Source organism: Pelobates fuscus, chromosome 8, assembly GCF_036172605.1.
Source record: "Pelobates fuscus isolate aPelFus1 chromosome 8, aPelFus1.pri, whole genome shotgun sequence".
Taxonomy (NCBI): domain Eukaryota; kingdom Metazoa; phylum Chordata; class Amphibia; order Anura; family Pelobatidae; genus Pelobates; species Pelobates fuscus.
Genome location: NC_086324.1, coordinates 4585228 through 4606049, shown reverse-complemented (window position 1 = coordinate 4606049; position 20822 = coordinate 4585228). Strand labels below are relative to the sequence as shown.

The window sequence follows — 20822 nt, the reverse complement described above, 5'->3', positions numbered from 1 at the left end:
GTATCTCTAGATAGAAAGGAGGGGGGGCTGCTCTGTATCTCTAGATAGAAAGGAGGGGGGGCTGCTCTGTATCTCTAGATAGAAAGGAGGGGGGCTGCTCTGTATCTCTAGATAGAAAGGAGGGGGGCTGCTCTGTATCTCTAGATAGAAAGGAGGGGGGCTGCTCTGTATCTCTAGATAGAAAGGAGGGGGGGCTGCTCTGTATCTCTAGATAGAAAGGAGGGGGCTGCTCTGTATCTCTAGATAGAAAGGAGGGGGGCTGCTCTGTATCTCTAGATAGAAAGGAGGGGGGGCTGCTCTGTATCTCTAGATAGAAAGGAGGGGGGCTGCTCTGTATCTCTAGATAGAAAGGAGGGGGGCTGCTCTGTATCTCTAGATAGAAAGGAGGGGGGCTGCTCTGTATCTCTAGATAGAAAGGAGGGGGGCTGCTCTGTATCTCTAGATAGAAAGGAGGGGGGCTGCTCTGTATCTCTAGATAGAAAGGAGGGGGGCTGCTCTGTATCTCTAGATAGAAAGGAGGGGGGCTGCTCTGTATCTCTAGATAGAAAGGAGGGGGGCTGCTCTGTATCTCTAGATAGAAAGGAGGGGGGCTGCTCTGTATCTCTAGATAGAAAGGAGGGGGGCTGCTCTGTATCTCTAGATAGAAAGGAGGGGGGCTGCTCTGTATCTCTAGATAGAAAGGAGGGGGGCTGCTCTGTATCTCTAGATAGAAAGGAGGGGGGCTGCTCTGTATCTCTAGATAGAAAGGAGGGGGGGCTGCTCTGTATCTCTAGATAGAAAGGAGGGGGGCTGCTCTGTATCTCTAGATAGAAAGGAGGGGGGCTGCTCTGTATCTCTAGATAGAAAGGAGGGGGGGCTGCTCTGTATCTCTAGATAGAAAGGAGGGGGGCTGCTCTGTATCTCTAGATAGAAAGGAGGGGGGCTGCTCTGTATCTCTAGATAGAAAGGAGGGGGGCTGCTCTGTATCTCTAGATAGAAAGGAGGGGGGCTGCTCTGTATCTCTAGATAGAAAGGAGGGGGGCTGCTCTGTATCTCTAGATAGAAAGGAGGGGGGCTGCTCTGTATCTCTAGATAGAAAGGAGGGGGGGCTGCTCTGTATCTCTAGATAGAAAGGAGGGGGGCTGCTCTGTATCTCTAGATAGAAAGGAGGGGGGCTGCTCTGTATCTCTAGATAGAAAGGAGGGGGGCTGCTCTGTATCTCTAGATAGAAAGGAGGGGGGCTGCTCTGTATCTCTAGATAGAAAGGAGGGGGGCTGCTCTGTATCTCTAGATAGAAAGGAGGGGGGCTGCTCTGTATCTCTAGATAGAAAGGAGGGGGGGCTGCTCTGTATCTCTAGATAGAAAGGAGGGGGGCTGCTCTGTATCTCTAGATAGAAAGGAGGGGGGCTGCTCTGTATCTCTAGATAGAAAGGAGGGGGGCTGCTCTGTATCTCTAGATAGAAAGGAGGGGGGCTGCTCTGTATCTCTAGATAGAAAGGAGGGGGGCTGCTCTGTATCTCTAGATAGAAAGGAGGGGGGCTGCTCTGTATCTCTAGATAGAAAGGAGGGGGGGCTGCTCTGTATCTCTAGATAGAAAGGAGGGGGGCTGCTCTGTATCTCTAGATAGAAAGGAGGGGGGGCTGCTCTGTATCTCTAGATAGAAAGGAGGGGGGCTGCTCTGTATCTCTAGATAGAAAGGAGGGGGGGCTGCTCTGTATCTCTAGATAGAAAGGAGGGGGGCTGCTCTGTATCTCTAGATAGAAAGGAGGGGGGCTGCTCTGTATCTCTAGATAGAAAGGAGGGGGGCTGCTCTGTATCTCTAGATAGAAAGGAGGGGGGCTGCTCTGTATCTCTAGATAGAAAGGAGGGGGGGCTGCTCTGTATCTCTAGATAGAAAGGAGGGGGGCTGCTCTGTATCTCTAGATAGAAAGGAGGGGGGCTGCTCTGTATCTCTAGATAGAAAGGAGGGGGGCTGCTCTGTATCTCTAGATAGAAAGGAGGGGGGCTGCTCTGTATCTCTAGATAGAAAGGAGGGGGGCTGCTCTGTATCTCTAGATAGAAAGGAGGGGGGGCTGCTCTGTATCTCTAGATAGAAAGGAGGGGGGGCTGCTCTGTATCTCTAGATAGAAAGGAGGGGGGCTGCTCTGTATCTCTAGATAGAAAGGAGGGGGGCTGCTCTGTATCTCTAGATAGAAAGGAGGGGGGGCTGCTCTGTATCTCTAGATAGAAAGGAGGGGGGGCTGCTCTGTATCTCTAGATAGAAAGGAGGGGGGCTGCTCTGTATCTCTAGATAGAAAGGAGGGGGGGCTGCTCTGTATCTCTAGATAGAAAGGAGGGGGGGGCTGCTCTGTATCTCTAGATAGAAAGGAGGGGGGCTGCTCTGTATCTCTAGATAGAAAGGAGGGGGGGCTGCTCTGTATCTCTAGATAGAAAGGAGGGGGGGCTGCTCTGTATCTCTAGATAGAAAGGAGGGGGGGCTGCTCTGTATCTCTAGATAGAAAGGAGGGGGGGCTGCTCTGTATCTCTAGATAGAAAGGAGGGGGGGCTGCTCTGTATCTCTAGATAGAAAGGAGGGGGGGCTGCTCTGTATCTCTAGATAGAAAGGAGGGGGGGCTGCTCTGTATCTCTAGATAGAAAGGAGGGGGGCTGCTCTGTATCTCTAGATAGAAAGGAGGGGGGGCTGCTCTGTATCTCTAGATAGAAAGGAGGGGGGCTGCTCTGTATCTCTAGATAGAAAGGAGGGGGGGCTGCTCTGTATCTCTAGATAGAAAGGAGGGGGGCTGCTCTGTATCTCTAGATAGAAAGGAGGGGGGGCTGCTCTGTATCTCTAGATAGAAAGGAGGGGGGGCTGCTCTGTATCTCTAGATAGAAAGGAGGGGGGCTGCTCTGTATCTCTAGATAGAAAGGAGGGGGGGCTGCTCTGTATCTCTAGATAGAAAGGAGGGGGGCTGCTCTGTATCTCTAGATAGAAAGGAGGGGGGGGCTGCTCTGTATCTCTAGATAGAAAGGAGGGGGGGCTGCTCTGTATCTCTAGATAGAAAGGAGGGGGGCTGCTCTGTATCTCTAGATAGAAAGGAGGGGGGGCTGCTCTGTATCTCTAGATAGAAAGGAGGGGGGGGCTGCTCTGTATCTCTAGATAGAAAGGAGGGGGGGGCTCTGTATCTCTAGATAGAAAGGAGGGGGGGCTGCTCTGTATCTCTAGATAGAAAGGAGGGGGGGCTGCTCTGTATCTCTAGATAGAAAGGAGGGGGGGCTGCTCTGTATCTCTAGATAGAAAGGAGGGGGGGGCTGCTCTGTATCTCTAGATAGAAAGGAGGGGGGCTGCTCTGTATCTCTAGATAGAAAGGAGGGGGGCTGCTCTGTATCTCTAGATAGAAAGGAGGGGGCTGCTCTGTATCTCTAGATAGAAAGGAGGGGGGCTGCTCTGTATCTCTAGATAGAAAGGAGGGGGGGCTGCTCTGTATCTCTAGATAGAAAGGAGGGGGGGCTGCTCTGTATCTCTAGATAGAAAGGAGGGGGGGCTGCTCTGTATCTCTAGATAGAAAGGAGGGGGGCTGCTCTGTATCTCTAGATAGAAAGGAGGGGGGGCTGCTCTGTATCTCTAGATAGAAAGGAGGGGGGGCTGCTCTGTATCTCTAGATAGAAAGGAGGGGGGCTGCTCTGTATCTCTAGATAGAAAGGAGGGGGGCTGCTCTGTATCTCTAGATAGAAAGGAGGGGGGGGCTGCTCTGTATCTCTAGATAGAAAGGAGGGGGGGCTGCTCTGTATCTCTAGATAGAAAGGAGGGGGGGCTGCTCTGTATCTCTAGATAGAAAGGAGGGGGGGCTGCTCTGTATCTCTAGATAGAAAGGAGGGGGGCTGCTCTGTATCTCTAGATAGAAAGGAGGGGGGGCTGCTCTGTATCTCTAGATAGAAAGGAGGGGGGCTGCTCTGTATCTCTAGATAGAAAGGAGGGGGGCTGCTCTGTATCTCTAGATAGAAAGGAGGGGGGGGCTGCTCTGTATCTCTAGATAGAAAGGAGGGGGGGCTGCTCTGTATCTCTAGATAGAAAGGAGGGGGGCTGCTCTGTATCTCTAGATAGAAAGGAGGGGGGCTGCTCTGTATCTCTAGATAGAAAGGAGGGGGGGCTGCTCTGTATCTCTAGATAGAAAGGAGGGGGGGCTGCTCTGTATCTCTAGATAGAAAGGAGGGGGGCTGCTCTGTATCTCTAGATAGAAAGGAGGGGGGGGCTGCTCTGTATCTCTAGATAGAAAGGAGGGGGGGCTGCTCTGTATCTCTAGATAGAAAGGAGGGGGGCTGCTCTGTATCTCTAGATAGAAAGGAGGGGGGGCTGCTCTGTATCTCTAGATAGAAAGGAGGGGGCTGCTCTGTATCTCTAGATAGAAAGGAGGGGGGCTGCTCTGTATCTCTAGATAGAAAGGAGGGGGGGCTGCTCTGTATCTCTAGATAGAAAGGAGGGGGGGCTGCTCTGTATCTCTAGATAGAAAGGAGGGGGGCTGCTCTGTATCTCTAGATAGAAAGGAGGGGGGCTGCTCTGTATCTCTAGATAGAAAGGAGGGGGGCTGCTCTGTATCTCTAGATAGAAAGGAGGGGGGCTGCTCTGTATCTCTAGATAGAAAGGAGGGGGGGCTGCTCTGTATCTCTAGATAGAAAGGAGGGGGGGCTGCTCTGTATCTCTAGATAGAAAGGAGGGGGGCTGCTCTGTATCTCTAGATAGAAAGGAGGGGGGGCTGCTCTGTATCTCTAGATAGAAAGGAGGGGGGCTGCTCTGTATCTCTAGATAGAAAGGAGGGGGGCTGCTCTGTATCTCTAGATAGAAAGGAGGGGGGCTGCTCTGTATCTCTAGATAGAAAGGAGGGGGGCTGCTCTGTATCTCTAGATAGAAAGGAGGGGGGGCTGCTCTGTATCTCTAGATAGAAAGGAGGGGGGCTGCTCTGTATCTCTAGATAGAAAGGAGGGGGGCTGCTCTGTATCTCTAGATAGAAAGGAGGGGGGGCTGCTCTGTATCTCTAGATAGAAAGGAGGGGGCTGCTCTGTATCTCTAGATAGAAAGGAGGGGGGCTGCTCTGTATCTCTAGATAGAAAGGAGGGGGGCTGCTCTGTATCTCTAGATAGAAAGGAGGGGGGGCTGCTCTGTATCTCTAGATAGAAAGGAGGGGGGCTGCTCTGTATCTCTAGATAGAAAGGAGGGGGGCTGCTCTGTATCTCTAGATAGAAAGGAGGGGGGGCTGCTCTGTATCTCTAGATAGAAAGGAGGGGGGGCTGCTCTGTATCTCTAGATAGAAAGGAGGGGGGGCTGCTCTGTATCTCTAGATAGAAAGGAGGGGGGCTGCTCTGTATCTCTAGATAGAAAGGAGGGGGGGCTGCTCTGTATCTCTAGATAGAAAGGAGGGGGGGCTGCTCTGTATCTCTAGATAGAAAGGAGGGGGGGCTGCTCTGTATCTCTAGATAGAAAGGAGGGGGGGCTGCTCTGTATCTCTAGATAGAAAGGAGGGGGGCTGCTCTGTATCTCTAGATAGAAAGGAGGGGGGGCTGCTCTGTATCTCTAGATAGAAAGGAGGGGGGCTGCTCTGTATCTCTAGATAGAAAGGAGGGGGGCTGCTCTGTATCTCTAGATAGAAAGGAGGGGGGCTGCTCTGTATCTCTAGATAGAAAGGAGGGGGGCTGCTCTGTATCTCTAGATAGAAAGGAGGGGGGCTGCTCTGTATCTCTAGATAGGGGGGAAAGAAAGGAGGGGGGGCGCTGTCTGTATCTCTAGATAGAAAGGAGGGGGGCTGCTCTGTATCTCTAGATAGAAAGGAGGGGGGCTGCTCTGTATCTCTAGATAGAAAGGAGGGGGGGCTGCTCTGTATCTCTAGATAGAAAGGAGGGGGGCTGCTCTGTATCTCTAGATAGAAAGGAGGGGGGCTGCTCTGTATCTCTAGATAGAAAGGAGGGGGGGCTGCTCTGTATCTCTAGATAGAAAGGAGGGGGGCTGCTCTGTATCTCTAGATAGAAAGGAGGGGGGCTGCTCTGTATCTCTAGATAGAAAGGAGGGGGGGCTGCTCTGTATCTCTAGATAGAAAGGAGGGGGGCTGCTCTGTATCTCTAGATAGAAAGGAGGGGGGGCTGCTCTGTATCTCTAGATAGAAAGGAGGGGGGGCTGCTCTGTATCTCTAGATAGAAAGGAGGGGGGCTGCTCTGTATCTCTAGATAGAAAGGAGGGGGGCTGCTCTGTATCTCTAGATAGAAAGGAGGGGGGGCTGCTCTGTATCTCTAGATAGAAAGGAGGGGGGCTGCTCTGTATCTCTAGATAGAAAGGAGGGGGCGGCTCTGTATCTCTAGATAGAAAGGAGGGGGGGCTGCTCTGTATCTCTAGATAGAAAGGAGGGGGGCTGCTCTGTATCTCTAGATAGAAAGGAGGGGGGCTGCTCTGTATCTCTAGATAGAAAGGAGGGGGGGCTGCTCTGTATCTCTAGATAGAAAGGAGGGGGGGGCTGCTCTGTATCTCTAGATAGAAAGGAGGGGGGCTGCTCTGTATCTCTAGATAGAAAGGAGGGGGGGCTGCTCTGTATCTCTAGATAGAAAGGAGGGGGGGCTGCTCTGTATCTCTAGATAGAAAGGAGGGGGGCTGCTCTGTATCTCTAGATAGAAAGGAGGGGGGGCTGCTCTGTATCTCTAGATAGAAAGGAGGGGGGCTGCTCTGTATCTCTAGATAGAAAGGAGGGGGGCTGCTCTGTATCTCTAGATAGAAAGGAGGGGGGCTGCTCTGTATCTCTAGATAGAAAGGAGGGGGGCTGCTCTGTATCTCTAGATAGAAAGGAGGGGGGGCTGCTCTGTATCTCTAGATAGAAAGGAGGGGGGGCTGCTCTGTATCTCTAGATAGAAAGGAGGGGGGCTGCTCTGTATCTCTAGATAGAAAGGAGGGGGGGCTGCTCTGTATCTCTAGATAGAAAGGAGGGGGGCTGCTCTGTATCTCTAGATAGAAAGGAGGGGGGCTGCTCTGTATCTCTAGATAGAAAGGAGGGGGGCTGCTCTGTATCTCTAGATAGAAAGGAGGGGGGCTGCTCTGTATCTCTAGATAGAAAGGAGGGGGGCTGCTCTGTATCTCTAGATAGAAAGGAGGGGGGGCTGCTCTGTATCTCTAGATAGAAAGGAGGGGGGCTGCTCTGTATCTCTAGATAGAAAGGAGGGGGGGCTGCTCTGTATCTCTAGATAGAAAGGAGGGGGGCTGCTCTGTATCTCTAGATAGAAAGGAGGGGGGGCTGCTCTGTATCTCTAGATAGAAAGGAGGGGGGCTGCTCTGTATCTCTAGATAGAAAGGAGGGGGGGCTGCTCTGTATCTCTAGATAGAAAGGAGGGGGGCTGCTCTGTATCTCTAGATAGAAAGGAGGGGGGGGCTGCTCTGTATCTCTAGATAGAAAGGAGGGGGGCTGCTCTGTATCTCTAGATAGAAAGGAGGGGGGGCTGCTCTGTATCTCTAGATAGAAAGGAGGGGGCGGCTCTGTATCTCTAGATAGAAAGGAGGGGGCTGCTCTGTATCTCTAGATAGAAAGGAGGGGGGCTGCTCTGTATCTCTAGATAGAAAGGAGGGGGGCTGCTCTGTATCTCTAGATAGAAAGGAGGGGGGCTGCTCTGTATCTCTAGATAGAAAGGAGGGGGGGCTGCTCTGTATCTCTAGATAGAAAGGAGGGGGGCTGCTCTGTATCTCTAGATAGAAAGGAGGGGGGGGCTGCTCTGTATCTCTAGATAGAAAGGAGGGGGGCTGCTCTGTATCTCTAGATAGAAAGGAGGGGGCGGTTCTGTATCTCTAGATAGAAAGGAGGGGGGCTGCTCTGTATCTCTAGATAGAAAGGAGGGGGGGGCTGCTCTGTATCTCTAGATAGAAAGGAGGGGGGCTGCTCTGTATCTCTAGATAGAAAGGAGGGGGGGCTGCTCTGTATCTCTAGATAGAAGGAGGGGGGGGCTCTGTATCTCTAGATAGAAAGGAGGGGGGCTGCTCTGTATCTCTAGATAGAAAGGAGGGGGGCTGCTCTGTATCTCTAGATAGAAAGGAGGGGGGCTGCTCTGTATCTCTAGATAGAAAGGAGGGGGGGCGGTTCTGTATCTCTAGATAGAAAGGAGGGGGGCTGCTCTGTATCTCTAGATAGAAAGGAGGGGGGCTGCTCTGTATCTCTAGATAGAAAGGAGGGGGGGCTGCTCTGTATCTCTAGATAGAAAGGAGGGGGGCTGCTCTGTATCTCTAGATAGAAAGGAGGGGGGCTGCTCTGTATCTCTAGATAGAAAGGAGGGGGGCTGCTCTGTATCTCTAGATAGAAAGGAGGGGGCGGTTCTGTATCTCTAGATAGAAAGGAGGGGGGCTGCTCTGTATCTCTAGATAGAAAGGAGGGGGGCTGCTCTGTATCTCTAGATAGAAAGGAGGGGGGGGCTGCTCTGTATCTCTAGATAGAAAGGAGGGGGGCTGCTCTGTATCTCTAGATAGAAAGGAGGGGGGCGGCTCTGTATCTCTAGATAGAAAGGAGGGGGGCTGCTCTGTATCTCTAGATAGAAAGGAGGGGGGCTGCTCTGTATCTCTAGATAGAAAGGAGGGGGGCTGCTCTGTATCTCTAGATAGAAAGGAGGGGGGCTGCTCTGTATCTCTAGATAGAAAGGAGGGGGGGGCTGCTCTGTATCTCTAGATAGAAAGGAGGGGGGCTGCTCTGTATCTCTAGATAGAAAGGAGGGGGGCTGTCTGTATCTCTAGATAGAAAGGAGGGGGGCTGCTCTGTATCTCTAGATAGAAAGGAGGGGGGGCTGCTCTGTATCTCTAGATAGAAAGGAGGGGGGGCTGCTCTGTATCTCTAGATAGAAAGGAGGGGGCGGTTCTGTATCTCTAGATAGAAAGGAGGGGGGGCTGCTCTGTATCTCTAGATAGAAAGGAGGGGGGCTGCTCTGTATCTCTAGATAGAAAGGAGGGGGGGCTGCTCTGTATCTCTAGATAGAAAGGAGGGGGGGCTGCTCTGTATCTCTAGATAGAAAGGAGGGGGGGCTGCTCTGTATCTCTAGATAGAAAGGAGGGGGGCGGCTCTGTATCTCTAGATAGAAAGGAGGGGGGCTGCTCTGTATCTCTAGATAGAAAGGAGGGGGGCTGCTCTGTATCTCTAGATAGAAAGGAGGGGGGCTGCTCTGTATCTCTAGATAGAAAGGAGGGGGGCTGCTCTGTATCTCTAGATAGAAAGGAGGGGGCGGTTCTGTATCTCTAGATAGAAAGGAGGGGGGGCTGCTCTGTATCTCTAGATAGAAAGGAGGGGGGGCTGCTCTGTATCTCTAGATAGAAAGGAGGGGGGGCTGCTCTGTATCTCTAGATAGAAAGGAGGGGGGGCTGCTCTGTATCTCTAGATAGAAAGGAGGGGGGCTGCTCTGTATCTCTAGATAGAAAGGAGGGGGCGGTTCTGTATCTCTAGATAGAAAGGAGGGGGCGGCTCTGTATCTCTAGATAGAAAGGAGGGGGGGCTGCTCTGTATCTCTAGATAGAAAGGAGGGGGCGGTTCTGTATCTCTAGATAGAAAGGAGGGGGCGGTTCTGTATCTCTAGATAGAAAGGAGGGGGGGCTGCTCTGTATCTCTAGATAGAAAGGAGGGGGGGCTGCTCTGTATCTCTAGATAGAAAGGAGGGGGGCTGCTCTGTATCTCTAGATAGAAAGGAGGGGGCGGCTCTGTATCTCTAGATAGAAAGGAGGGGGGCTGCTCTGTATCTCTAGATAGAAAGGAGGGGGCGGTTCTGTATCTCTAGATAGAAAGGAGGGGGCGGTTCTGTATCTCTAGATAGAAAGGAGGGGGGGCTGCTCTGTATCTCTAGATAGAAAGGAGGGGGCGGTTCTGTATCTCTAGATAGAAAGGAGGGGGCGGTTCTGTATCTCTAGATAGAAAGGAGGGGGGGCTGCTCTGTATCTCTAGATAGAAAGGAGGGGGGCGTTCTGTATCTCTAGATAGAAAGGAGGGGGGGCTGCTCTGTATCTCTAGATAGAAAGGAGGGGGGGGCTGCTCTGTATCTCTAGATAGAAAGGAGGGGGCGGCTCTGTATCTCTAGATAGAAAGGAGGGGGCTGCTCTGTATCTCTAGATAGAAAGGAGGGGGCGGTTCTGTATCTCTAGATAGAAAGGAGGGGGGGCTGCTCTGTATCTCTAGATAGAAAGGAGGGGGGGCTGCTCTGTATCTCTAGATAGAAAGGAGGGGGCGGCTCTGTATCTCTAGATAGAAAGGAGGGGGGCTGCTCTGTATCTCTAGATAGAAAGGAGGGGGCGGTTCTGTATCTCTAGATAGAAAGGAGGGGGGCTGCTCTGTATCTCTAGATAGAAAGGAGGGGGCTGCTCTGTATCGCTAGATAGAAAGGAGGGGGGCGGCTCTGTATCTCTAGATAGAAAGGAGGGGGGCTGCTCTGTATCTCTAGATAGAAAGGAGGGGGGCGGCTCTGTATCTCTAGATAGAAAGGAGGGGGGCTGCTCTGTATCTCTAGATAGAAAGGAGGGGGCTGCTCTGTATCTCTAGATAGAAAGGAGGGGGGCTGCTCTGTATCTCTAGATAGAAAGGAGGGGGGCTGCTCTGTATCTCTAGATAGAAAGGAGGGGGGCTGCTCTGTATCTCTAGATAGAAAGGAGGGGGCGGTTCTGTATCTCTAGATAGAAAGGAGGGGGGGTTCTGTATCTCTAGATAGAAAGGAGGGGGGGCTGCTCTGTATCTCTAGATAGAAAGGAGGGGGGCTGCTCTGTATCTCTAGATAGAAAGGAGGGGGGGCTGCTCTGTATCTCTAGATAGAAAGGAGGGGGGCTGCTCTGTATCTCTAGATAGAAAGGAGGGGGCGGTTCTGTATCTCTAGATAGAAAGGAGGGGGCGGTTCTGTATCTCTAGATAGAAAGGAGGGGGGGCTGCTCTGTATCTCTAGATAGAAAGGAGGGGGGCTGCTCTGTATCTCTAGATAGAAAGGAGGGGGCGGTTCTGTATCTCTAGATAGAAAGGAGGGGGGGGTTCTGTATCTCTAGATAGAAAGGAGGGGGGGCTGCTCTGTATCTCTAGATAGAAAGGAGGGGGGGCTGCTCTGTATCTCTAGATAGAAAGGAGGGGGGCTGCTCTGTATCTCTAGATAGAAAGGAGGGGGGGCTGCTCTGTATCTCTAGATAGAAAGGAGGGGGGCTGCTCTGTATCTCTAGATAGAAAGGAGGGGGGCTGCTCTGTATCTCTAGATAGAAAGGAGGGGGGGGCTGCTCTGTATCTCTAGATAGAAAGGAGGGGGGCGGTTCTGTATCTCTAGATAGAAAGGAGGGGGGGCTGCTCTGTATCTCTAGATAGAAAGGAGGGGGGGCTGCTCTGTATCTCTAGATAGAAAGGAGGGGGGCTGCTCTGTATCTCTAGATAGAAAGGAGGGGGGCTGCTCTGTATCTCTAGATAGAAAGGAGGGGGGCTGCTCTGTATCTCTAGATAGAAAGGAGGGGGCGGTTCTGTATCTCTAGATAGAAAGGAGGGGGCGGTTCTGTATCTCTAGATAGAAAGGAGGGGGGGCTGCTCTGTATCTCTAGATAGAAAGGAGGGGGCTGCTCTGTATCTCTAGATAGAAAGGAGGGGGGCTGCTCTGTATCTCTAGATAGAAAGGAGGGGGGCTGCTCTGTATCTCTAGATAGAAAGGAGGGGGGGCGGCTCTGTATCTCTAGATAGAAAGGAGGGGGCGGTTCTGTATCTCTAGATAGAAAGGAGGGGGGGCTGCTCTGTATCTCTAGATAGAAAGGAGGGGGGGGCTGCTCTGTATCTCTAGATAGAAAGGAGGGGGGCTGCTCTGTATCTCTAGATAGAAAGGAGGGGGGCTGCTCTGTATCTCTAGATAGAAAGGAGGGGGGGGGCTCTGTATCTCTAGATAGAAAGGAGGGGGGCTGCTCTGTATCTCTAGATAGAAAGGAGGGGGCGGTTCTGTATCTCTAGATAGAAAGGAGGGGGGCTGCTCTGTATCTCTAGATAGAAAGGAGGGGGGGCTGCTCTGTATCTCTAGATAGAAAGGAGGGGGGGCGGTTCTGTATCTCTAGATAGAAAGGAGGGGGGCTGCTCTGTATCTCTAGATAGAAAGGAGGGGGGCTGCTATGTATCTCTAGATAGAAAGGAGGGGGGCTGCTCTGTATCTCTAGATAGAAAGGAGGGGGCGGCTCTGTATCTCTAGATAGAAAGGAGGGGGGCGGCTCTGTATCTCTAGATAGAAAGGAGGGTGGGCTGCTCTGTATCTCTAGATAGAAAGGAGGGGGGCTGCTCTGTATCTCTAGATAGAAAGGAGGGGGGCGGCTCTGTATCTCTAGATAGAAAGGAGGGGGGCTGCTCTGTATCTCTAGATAGAAAGGAGGGGGGCTGCTCTGTATCTCTAGATAGAAAGGAGGGGGGCTGCTCTGTATCTCTAGATAGAAAGGAGGGGGGCTGCTCTGTATCTCTAGATAGAAAGGAGGGGGGCTGCTCTGTATCTCTAGATAGAAAGGAGGGGGGCGGCTCTGTATCTCTAGATAGAAAGGAGGGTGGGCTGCTCTGTATCTCTAGATAGAAAGGAGGGGGGCTGCTCTGTATCTCTAGATAGAAAGGAGGGGGGCTGCTCTGTATCTCTAGATAGAAAGGAGGGGGGGCTGCTCTGTATCTCTAGATAGAAAGGAGGGGGGCTGCTCTGTATCTCTAGATAGAAAGGAGGGGGCGGTTCTGTATCTCTAGATAGAAAGGAGGGGGGCTGCTCTGTATCTCTAGATAGAAAGGAGGGGGGGGCTGCTCTGTATCTCTAGATAGAAAGGAGGGGGGGCTGCTCTGTATCTCTAGATAGAAAGGAGGGGGCGGTTCTGTATCTCTAGATAGAAAGGAGGGGGGCTGCTCTGTATCTCTAGATAGAAAGGAGGGGGGCTGCTCTGTATCTCTAGATAGAAAGGAGGGGGCGGTTCTGTATCTCTAGATAGAAAGGAGGGGGGCTGCTCTGTATCTCTAGATAGAAAGGAGGGGGCGGGCTCTGTATCTCTAGATAGAAAGGAGGGGGGGCTGCTCTGTATCTCTAGATAGAAAGGAGGGGGGGCTGCTCTGTATCTCTAGATAGAAAGGAGGGGGGGCTGCTCTGTATCTCTAGATAGAAAGGAGGGGGGGCTGCTCTGTATCTCTAGATAGAAAGGAGGGGGGCTGCTCTGTATCTCTAGATAGAAAGGAGGGGGCGGTTCTGTATCTCTAGATAGAAAGGAGGGGGCGGTTCTGTATCTCTAGATAGAAAGGAGGGGGGGCTGCTCTGTATCTCTAGATAGAAAGGAGGGGGCGGTTCTGTATCTCTAGATAGAAAGGAGGGGGCGGTTCTGTATCTCTAGATAGAAAGGAGGGGGGGCTGCTCTGTATCTCTAGATAGAAAGGAGGGGGGCTGCTCTGTATCTCTAGATAGAAAGGAGGGGGGCTGCTCTGTATCTCTAGATAGAAAGGAGGGGGCGGCTCTGTATCTCTAGATAGAAAGGAGGGGGGCTGCTCTGTATCTCTAGATAGAAAGGAGGGGGCGGTTCTGTATCTCTAGATAGAAAGGAGGGGGCGGTTCTGTATCTCTAGATAGAAAGGAGGGGGGGCTGCTCTGTATCTCTAGATAGAAAGGAGGGGGCGGTTCTGTATCTCTAGATAGAAAGGAGGGGGCGGTTCTGTATCTCTAGATAGAAAGGAGGGGGGGCTGCTCTGTATCTCTAGATAGAAAGGAGGGGGGCGGTTCTGTATCTCTAGATAGAAAGGAGGGGGGGCTGCTCTGTATCTCTAGATAGAAAGGAGGGGGGGCTGCTCTGTATCTCTAGATAGAAAGGAGGGGGCGGCTCTGTATCTCTAGATAGAAAGGAGGGGGGCTGCTCTGTATCTCTAGATAGAAAGGAGGGGGCGGTTCTGTATCTCTAGATAGAAAGGAGGGGGGGCTGCTCTGTATCTCTAGATAGAAAGGAGGGGGGGCTGCTCTGTATCTCTAGATAGAAAGGAGGGGGCGGCTCTGTATCTCTAGATAGAAAGGAGGGGGGCTGCTCTGTATCTCTAGATAGAAAGGAGGGGGCGGTTCTGTATCTCTAGATAGAAAGGAGGGGGGCTGCTCTGTATCTCTAGATAGAAAGGAGGGGGGCTGCTCTGTATCGCTAGATAGAAAGGAGGGGGCGGCTCTGTATCTCTAGATAGAAAGGAGGGGGGCTGCTCTGTATCTCTAGATAGAAAGGAGGGGGGCGGCTCTGTATCTCTAGATAGAAAGGAGGGGGGCTGCTCTGTATCTCTAGATAGAAAGGAGGGGGGCTGCTCTGTATCTCTAGATAGAAAGGAGGGGGGCTGCTCTGTATCTCTAGATAGAAAGGAGGGGGGCTGCTCTGTATCTCTAGATAGAAAGGAGGGGGCTGCTCTGTATCTCTAGATAGAAAGGAGGGGGGCTGCTCTGTATCTCTAGATAGAAAGGAGGGGGGGGTTCTGTATCTCTAGATAGAAAGGAGGGGGGCTGCTCTGTATCTCTAGATAGAAAGGAGGGGGGGGCTGCTCTGTATCTCTAGATAGAAAGGAGGGGGGCTGCTCTGTATCTCTAGATAGAAAGGAGGGGGGGCTGCTCTGTATCTCTAGATAGAAAGGAGGGGGGCTGCTCTGTATCTCTAGATAGAAAGGAGGGGGCGGTTCTGTATCTCTAGATAGAAAGGAGGGGGCGGTTCTGTATCTCTAGATAGAAAGGAGGGGGGGCTGCTCTGTATCTCTAGATAGAAAGGAGGGGGGCTGCTCTGTATCTCTAGATAGAAAGGAGGGGGGCTGCTCTGTATCTCTAGATAGAAAGGAGGGGGGCTGCTCTGTATCTCTAGATAGAAAGGAGGGGGGGCTGCTCTGTATCTCTAGATAGAAAGGAGGGGGCGGCTCTGTATCTCTAGATAGAAAGGAGGGGGCGGTTCTGTATCTCTAGATAGAAAGGAGGGGGCGGTTCTGTATCTCTAGATAGAAAGGAGGGGGGGCTGCTCTGTATCTCTAGATAGAAAGGAGGGGGCGGTTCTGTATCTCTAGATAGAAAGGAGGGGGCGGCTCTGTATCTCTAGATAGAAAGGAGGGGGCGGTTCTGTATCTCTAGATAGAAAGGAGGGGGGGCTGCTCTGTATCTCTAGATAGAAAGGAGGGGGGCTGCTCTGTATCTCTAGATAGAAAGGAGGGGGCGGCTCTGTATCTCTAGATAGAAAGGAGGGGGGCTGCTCTGTATCTCTAGATAGAAAGGAGGGGGCGGTTCTGTATCTCTAGATAGAAAGGAGGGGGGCTGCTCTGTATCTCTAGATAGAAAGGAGGGGGGGCTGCTCTGTATCTCTAGATAGAAAGGAGGGGGCGGTTCTGTATCTCTAGATAGAAAGGAGGGGGGGCTGCTCTGTATCTCTAGATAGAAAGGAGGGGGCGGTTCTGTATCTCTAGATAGAAAGGAGGGGGGGGCTCTGTATCTCTAGATAGAAAGGAGGGGGGCTGCTCTGTATCTCTAGATAGAAAGGAGGGGGCGGCTCTGTATCTCTAGATAGAAAGGAGGGGGGCTGCTCTGTATCTCTAGATAGAAAGGAGGGGGGGCTGCTCTGTATCTCTAGATATAAAGGAGGGGGGCTGCTCTGTATCTCTAGATAGAAAGGAGGGGGCGGTTCTGTATCTCTAGATAGAAAGGAGGGGGCGGTTCTGTATCTCTAGATAGAAAGGAGGGGGGGCTGCTCTGTATCTCTAGATAGAAAGGAGGGGGGCTGCTCTGTATCTCTAGATAGAAAGGAGGGGGCGGCTCTGTATCTCTAGATAGAAAGGAGGGGGGCTGCTCTGTATCTCTAGATAGAAAGGAGGGGGGCTGCTCTGTATCTCTAGATAGAAAGGAGGGGGGCTGCTCTGTATCTCTAGATAGAAAGGAGGGGGCGGTTCTGTATCTCTAGATAGAAAGGAGGGGGGGCTGCTCTGTATCTCTAGATAGAAAGGAGGGTGGGCTGCTCTGTATCTCTAGATAGAAAGGAGGGGGGGCTGCTCTGTATCTCTAGATAGAAAGGAGGGGGGCTGCTCTGTATCTCTAGATAGAAAGGAGGGGGGCTGCTCTGTATCTCTAGATAGAAAGGAGGGGGGGGGCTCTGTATCTCTAGATAGAAAGGAGGGGGGCTGCTCTGTATCTCTAGATAGAAAGGAGGGGGGGCTGCTCTGTATCTCTAGATAGAAAGGAGGGTGGGCTGCTCTGTATCTCTAGATAGAAAGGAGGGGGGGGCTCTGTATCTCTAGATAGAAAGGAGGGGGCGGTTCTGTATCTCTAGATAGAAAGGAGGGGGCGGTTCTGTATCTCTAGATAGAAAGGAGGGGGGGCTGCTCTGTATCTCTAGATAGAAAGGAGGGGGCTGCTCTGTATCTCTAGATAGAAAGGAGGGGGGGGGCTCTGTATCTCTAGATAGAAAGGAGGGGGGCTGCTCTGTATCTCTAGATAGAAAGGAGGGGGGGGCTCTGTATCTCTAGATAGAAAGGAGGGGGGGCTGCTCTGTATCTCTAGATAGAAAGGAGGGGGCTGCTCTGTATCTCTAGATAGAAAGGAGGGGGGCTGCTCTGTATCTCTAGATAGAAAGGAGGGGGGCGGCTCTGTATCTCTAGATAGAAAGGAGGGGGGGCTGCTCTGTATCTCTAGATAGAAAGGAGGGGGGGGCTGCTCTGTATCTCTAGATAGAAAGGAGGGGGGCTGCTCTGTATCTCTAGATAGAAAGGAGGGGGCTGCTCTGTATCTCTAGATAGAAAGGAGGGGGGGGCTGCTCTGTATCTCTAGATAGAAAGGAGGGGGGGCTGCTCTGTATCTCTAGATAGAAAGGAGGGGGGCTGCTCTGTATCTCTAGATAGAAAGGAGGGGGCTGCTCTGTATCTCTAGATAGAAAGGAGGGGGGCTGCTCTGTATCTCTAGATAGAAAGGAGGGGGCTGCTCTGTATCTCTAGATAGAAAGGAGGGGGGGCTGCTCTGTATCTCTAGATAGAAAGGAGGGGGGGCTGCTCTGTATCTCTAGATAGAAAGGAGGGGGCTGCTCTGTATCTCTAGATAGAAAGGAGGGGGGGGCTGCTCTGTATCTCTAGATAGAAAGGAGGGGGGGCTGCTCTGTATCTCTAGATAGAAAGGAGGGGGCTGCTCTGTATCTCTAGATAGAAAGGAGGGGGGGGCTGCTCTGTATCTCTAGATAGAAAGGAGGGGGGCTGCTCTGTATCTCTAGATAGAAAGGAGGGGGGCTGCTCTGTATCTCTAGATAGAAAGGAGGGGGGGCTGCTCTGTATCTCTAGATAGAAAGGAGGGGGGCTGCTCTGTATCTCTAGATAGAAAGGAGGGGGGCTGCTCTGTATCTCTAGATAGAAAGGAGGGGGGGCTGCTCTGTATCTCTAGATAGAAAGGAGGGGGGGCTGCTCTGTATCTCTAGATAGAAAGGAGGGGGGCTGCTCTGTATCTCTAGATAGAAAGGAGGGGGGGGCTGCTCTGTATCTCTAGATAGAAAGGAGGGGGGGCTGCTCTGTATCTCTAGATAGAAAGGAGGGGGGGCTGCTCTGTATCTCTAGATAGAAAGGAGGGGGGGCTGCTCTGTATCTCTAGATAGAAAGGAGGGGGGCTGCTCTGTATCTCTAGATAGAAAGGAGGGGGGGCTGCTCTGTATCTCTAGATAGAAAGGAGGGGGGGGCTGCTCTGTATCTCTAGATAGAAAGGAGGGGGGGCTGCTCTGTATCTCTAGATAGAAAGGAGGGGGGGCTGCTCTGTATCTCTAGATAGAAAGGAGGGGGGGCTGCTCTGTATCTCTAGATAGAAAGGAGGGGGGGCTGCTCTGTATCTCTAGATAGAAAGGAGGGGGCTGCTCTGTATCTCTAGATAGAAAGGAGGGGGGCTGCTCTGTATCTCTAGATAGAAAGGAGGGGGCTGCTCTGTATCTCTAGATAGAAAGGAGGGGGGCTGCTCTGTATCTCTAGATAGAAAGGAGGGGGCTGCTCTGTATCTCTAGATAGAAAGGAGGGGGGGCTGCTCTGTATCTCTAGATAGAAAGGAGGGGGGCTGCTCTGTATCTCTAGATAGAAAGGAGGGGGCTGCTCTGTATCTCTAGATAGAAAGGAGGGGGGGGCTGCTCTGTATCTCTAGATAGAAAGGAGGGGGGGCTGCTCTGTATCTCTAGATAGAAAGGAGGGGGCTGCTCTGTATCTCTAGATAGAAAGGAGGGGGGGGCTGCTCTGTATCTCTAGATAGAAAGGAGGGGGGCTGCTCTGTATCTCTAGATAGAAAGGAGGGGGGCTGCTCTGTATCTCTAGATAGAAAGGAGGGGGGGGCTGCTCTGTATCTCTAGATAGAAAGGAGGGGGCTGCTCTGTATCTCTAGATAGAAAGGAGGGGGGCTGCTCTGTATCTCTAGATAGAAAGGAGGGGGGGCTGCTCTGTATCTCTAGATAGAAAGGAGGGGGGGGCTGCTCTGTATCTCTAGATAGAAAGGAGGGGGCTGCTCTGTATCTCTAGATAGAAAGGAGGGGGGGGCTGCTCTGTATCTCTAGATAGAAAGGAGGGGGGCTGCTCTGTATCTCTAGATAGAAAGGAGGGGGGGCTGCTCTGTATCTCTAGATAGAAAGGAGGGGGGGCTGCTCTGTATCTCTAGATAGAAAGGAGGGGGCTGCTCTGTATCTCTAGATAGAAAGGAGGGGGGGGCTGCTCTGTATCTCTAGATAGAAAGGAGGGGGGCTGCTCTGTATCTCTAGATAGAAAGGAGGGGGGGCTGCTCTGTATCTCTAGATAGAAAGGAGGGGGGGCTGCTCTGTATCTCTAGATAGAAAGGAGGGGGGCTGCTCTGTATCTCTAGATAGAAAGGAGGGGGGGGCTGCTCTGTATCTCTAGATAGAAAGGAGGGGGGGCTGCTCTGTATCTCTAGATAGAAAGGAGGGGGCTGCTCTGTATCTCTAGATAGAAAGGAGGGGGGCTGCTCTGTATCTCTAGATAGAAAGGAGGGGGGCTGCTCTGTATCTCTAGATAGAAAGGAGGGGGGGCTGCTCTGTATCTCTAGATAGAAAGGAGGGGGGGCTGCTCTGTATCTCTAGATAGAAAGGAGGGGGCTGCTCTGTATCTCTAGATAGAAAGGAGGGGGGCTGCTCTGTATCTCTAGATAGAAAGGAGGGGGGGCTGCTCTGTATCTCTAGATAGAAAGGAGGGGGGGGCTGCTCTGTATCTCTAGATAGAAAGGAGGGGGGGCTGCTCTGTATCTCTAGATAGAAAGGAGGGGGGGGCTGCTCTGTATCTCTAGATAGAAAGGAGGGGGGGGCTGCTCTGTATCTCTAGATAGAAAGGAGGGGGGGCTGCTCTGTATCTCTAGATAGAAAGGAGGGGGGGCTGCTCTGTATCTCTAGATAGAAAGGAGGGGGGCTGCTCTGTATCTCTAGATAGAAAGGAGGGGGGGCTGCTCTGTATCTCTAGATAGAAAGGAGGGGGGCTGCTCTGTATCTCTAGATAGAAAGGAGGGGGCGGCTCTGTATCTCTAGATAGAAAGGAGGGGGGGCTGCTCTGTATCTCTAGATAGAAAGGAGGGGGGGGCTGCTCTGTATCTCTAGATAGAAAGGAGGGGGGCTGCTCTGTATCTCTAGATAGAAAAGAGGGGGGGCTGCTCTGTATCTCTAGATAGAAAGGAGGGGGGGCTGCTCTGTATCTCTAGATAGAAAGGAGGGGGGCTGCTCTGTATCTCTAGATAGAAAGGAGGGGGGGCTGCTCTGTATCTCTAGATAGAAAGGAGGGGGGCTGCTCTGTATCTCTAGATAGAAAGGAGGGGGGGCTGCTCTGTATCTCTAGATAGAAAGGAGGGGGGGCTGCTCTGTATCTCTAGATAGAAAGGAGGGGGGGGCTGCTCTGTATCTCTAGATAGAAAGGAGGGGGGCTGCTCTGTATCTCTAGATAGAAAGGAGGGGGGGCTGCTCTGTATCTCTAGATAGAAAAGAGGTGGCTGCTCCCCATATTTAGATAGAAAGGAGGGGGGCTGCTCTGTATCTCTAGATAGAAAGGAGGGGGGGGCTGCTCTGTATCTCTAGATAGAAAGGAGGGGGCTGCTCTGTATCTCTAGATAGAAAGGAGGGGGGGCTGCTCTGTATCTCTAGATAGAAAGGAGGGGGGGCTGCTATGTATCTCTAGATAGAAAGGAGGGGGGGCTGCTCTGTATCTCTAGATAGAAAGGAGGGGGGCTGTTCTGAATTTCTAGATATAATTATTTATTGTGAGTGTAAACAGTGTTTGCTTTATTTTACAGTAAACCATCTCTAATTGTCTAGTCTCCATATAATAGATATAATAGTTATTACCTCTGTATTATTTATTTCAATCTTTACCTGATACATATATATATCATAGATTAATTGAGCTTAATACTAAATGCAGTACTTACCTTAATTATTTTCATTTGACAGGTTTTTGCAAACTGCCCCTGGACGTCCATGTATTCTTGACATCCAAAATTCAGCTGTATCACCTTAACCTGATCATTGTCCATCGGGGCCCAGTGAGAAGGTAACTTTAGGGATTGCTCTGGAATATAAATAATTACTCAGATAACAGATTTATTACCTGGTGTTTGCTCATATTGTATTATCTATTATGTCTACTACAAAAATGATCAAATACTGGATAAACCCTCCCCAAATCTGCCGTTATCCTAAATCCTCTACAAATCTATCCATTCCCTAAATCTACTATTAACCAAAACCCTAATAAAAGCTACGGTCATATTAAACCCTCCACAATCCACCATTGTCTTGAACTTTCCCCAAATCCGCTGCTATTCCAAACCACTTCACAAATCCACATTATCACCAACGTACCCCAAAAAGACAGTTATCCTAAACTCCTAATTCCACCATTATCCTACACAATATATTGTAC

At 51.4% G+C, this 20822-nt stretch overlaps 1 protein-coding gene across 2 annotated transcripts in view; it reads right to left on the bottom strand.

Moving 5' to 3' along the window:
- PARP14 (poly(ADP-ribose) polymerase family member 14) overlaps positions 1-20822 on the bottom strand; it is a 189427-nt gene that overhangs the window by 13953 nt on the left and 154652 nt on the right. For both annotated transcript variants that reach the window (XM_063429155.1, XM_063429154.1), the window contains exon 15: positions 20329-20468. In XM_063429155.1, coding sequence (XP_063285225.1) covers positions 20329-20468 — 140 coding nt within the window. The remainder of the gene's footprint in view (positions 1-20328; positions 20469-20822) is intronic.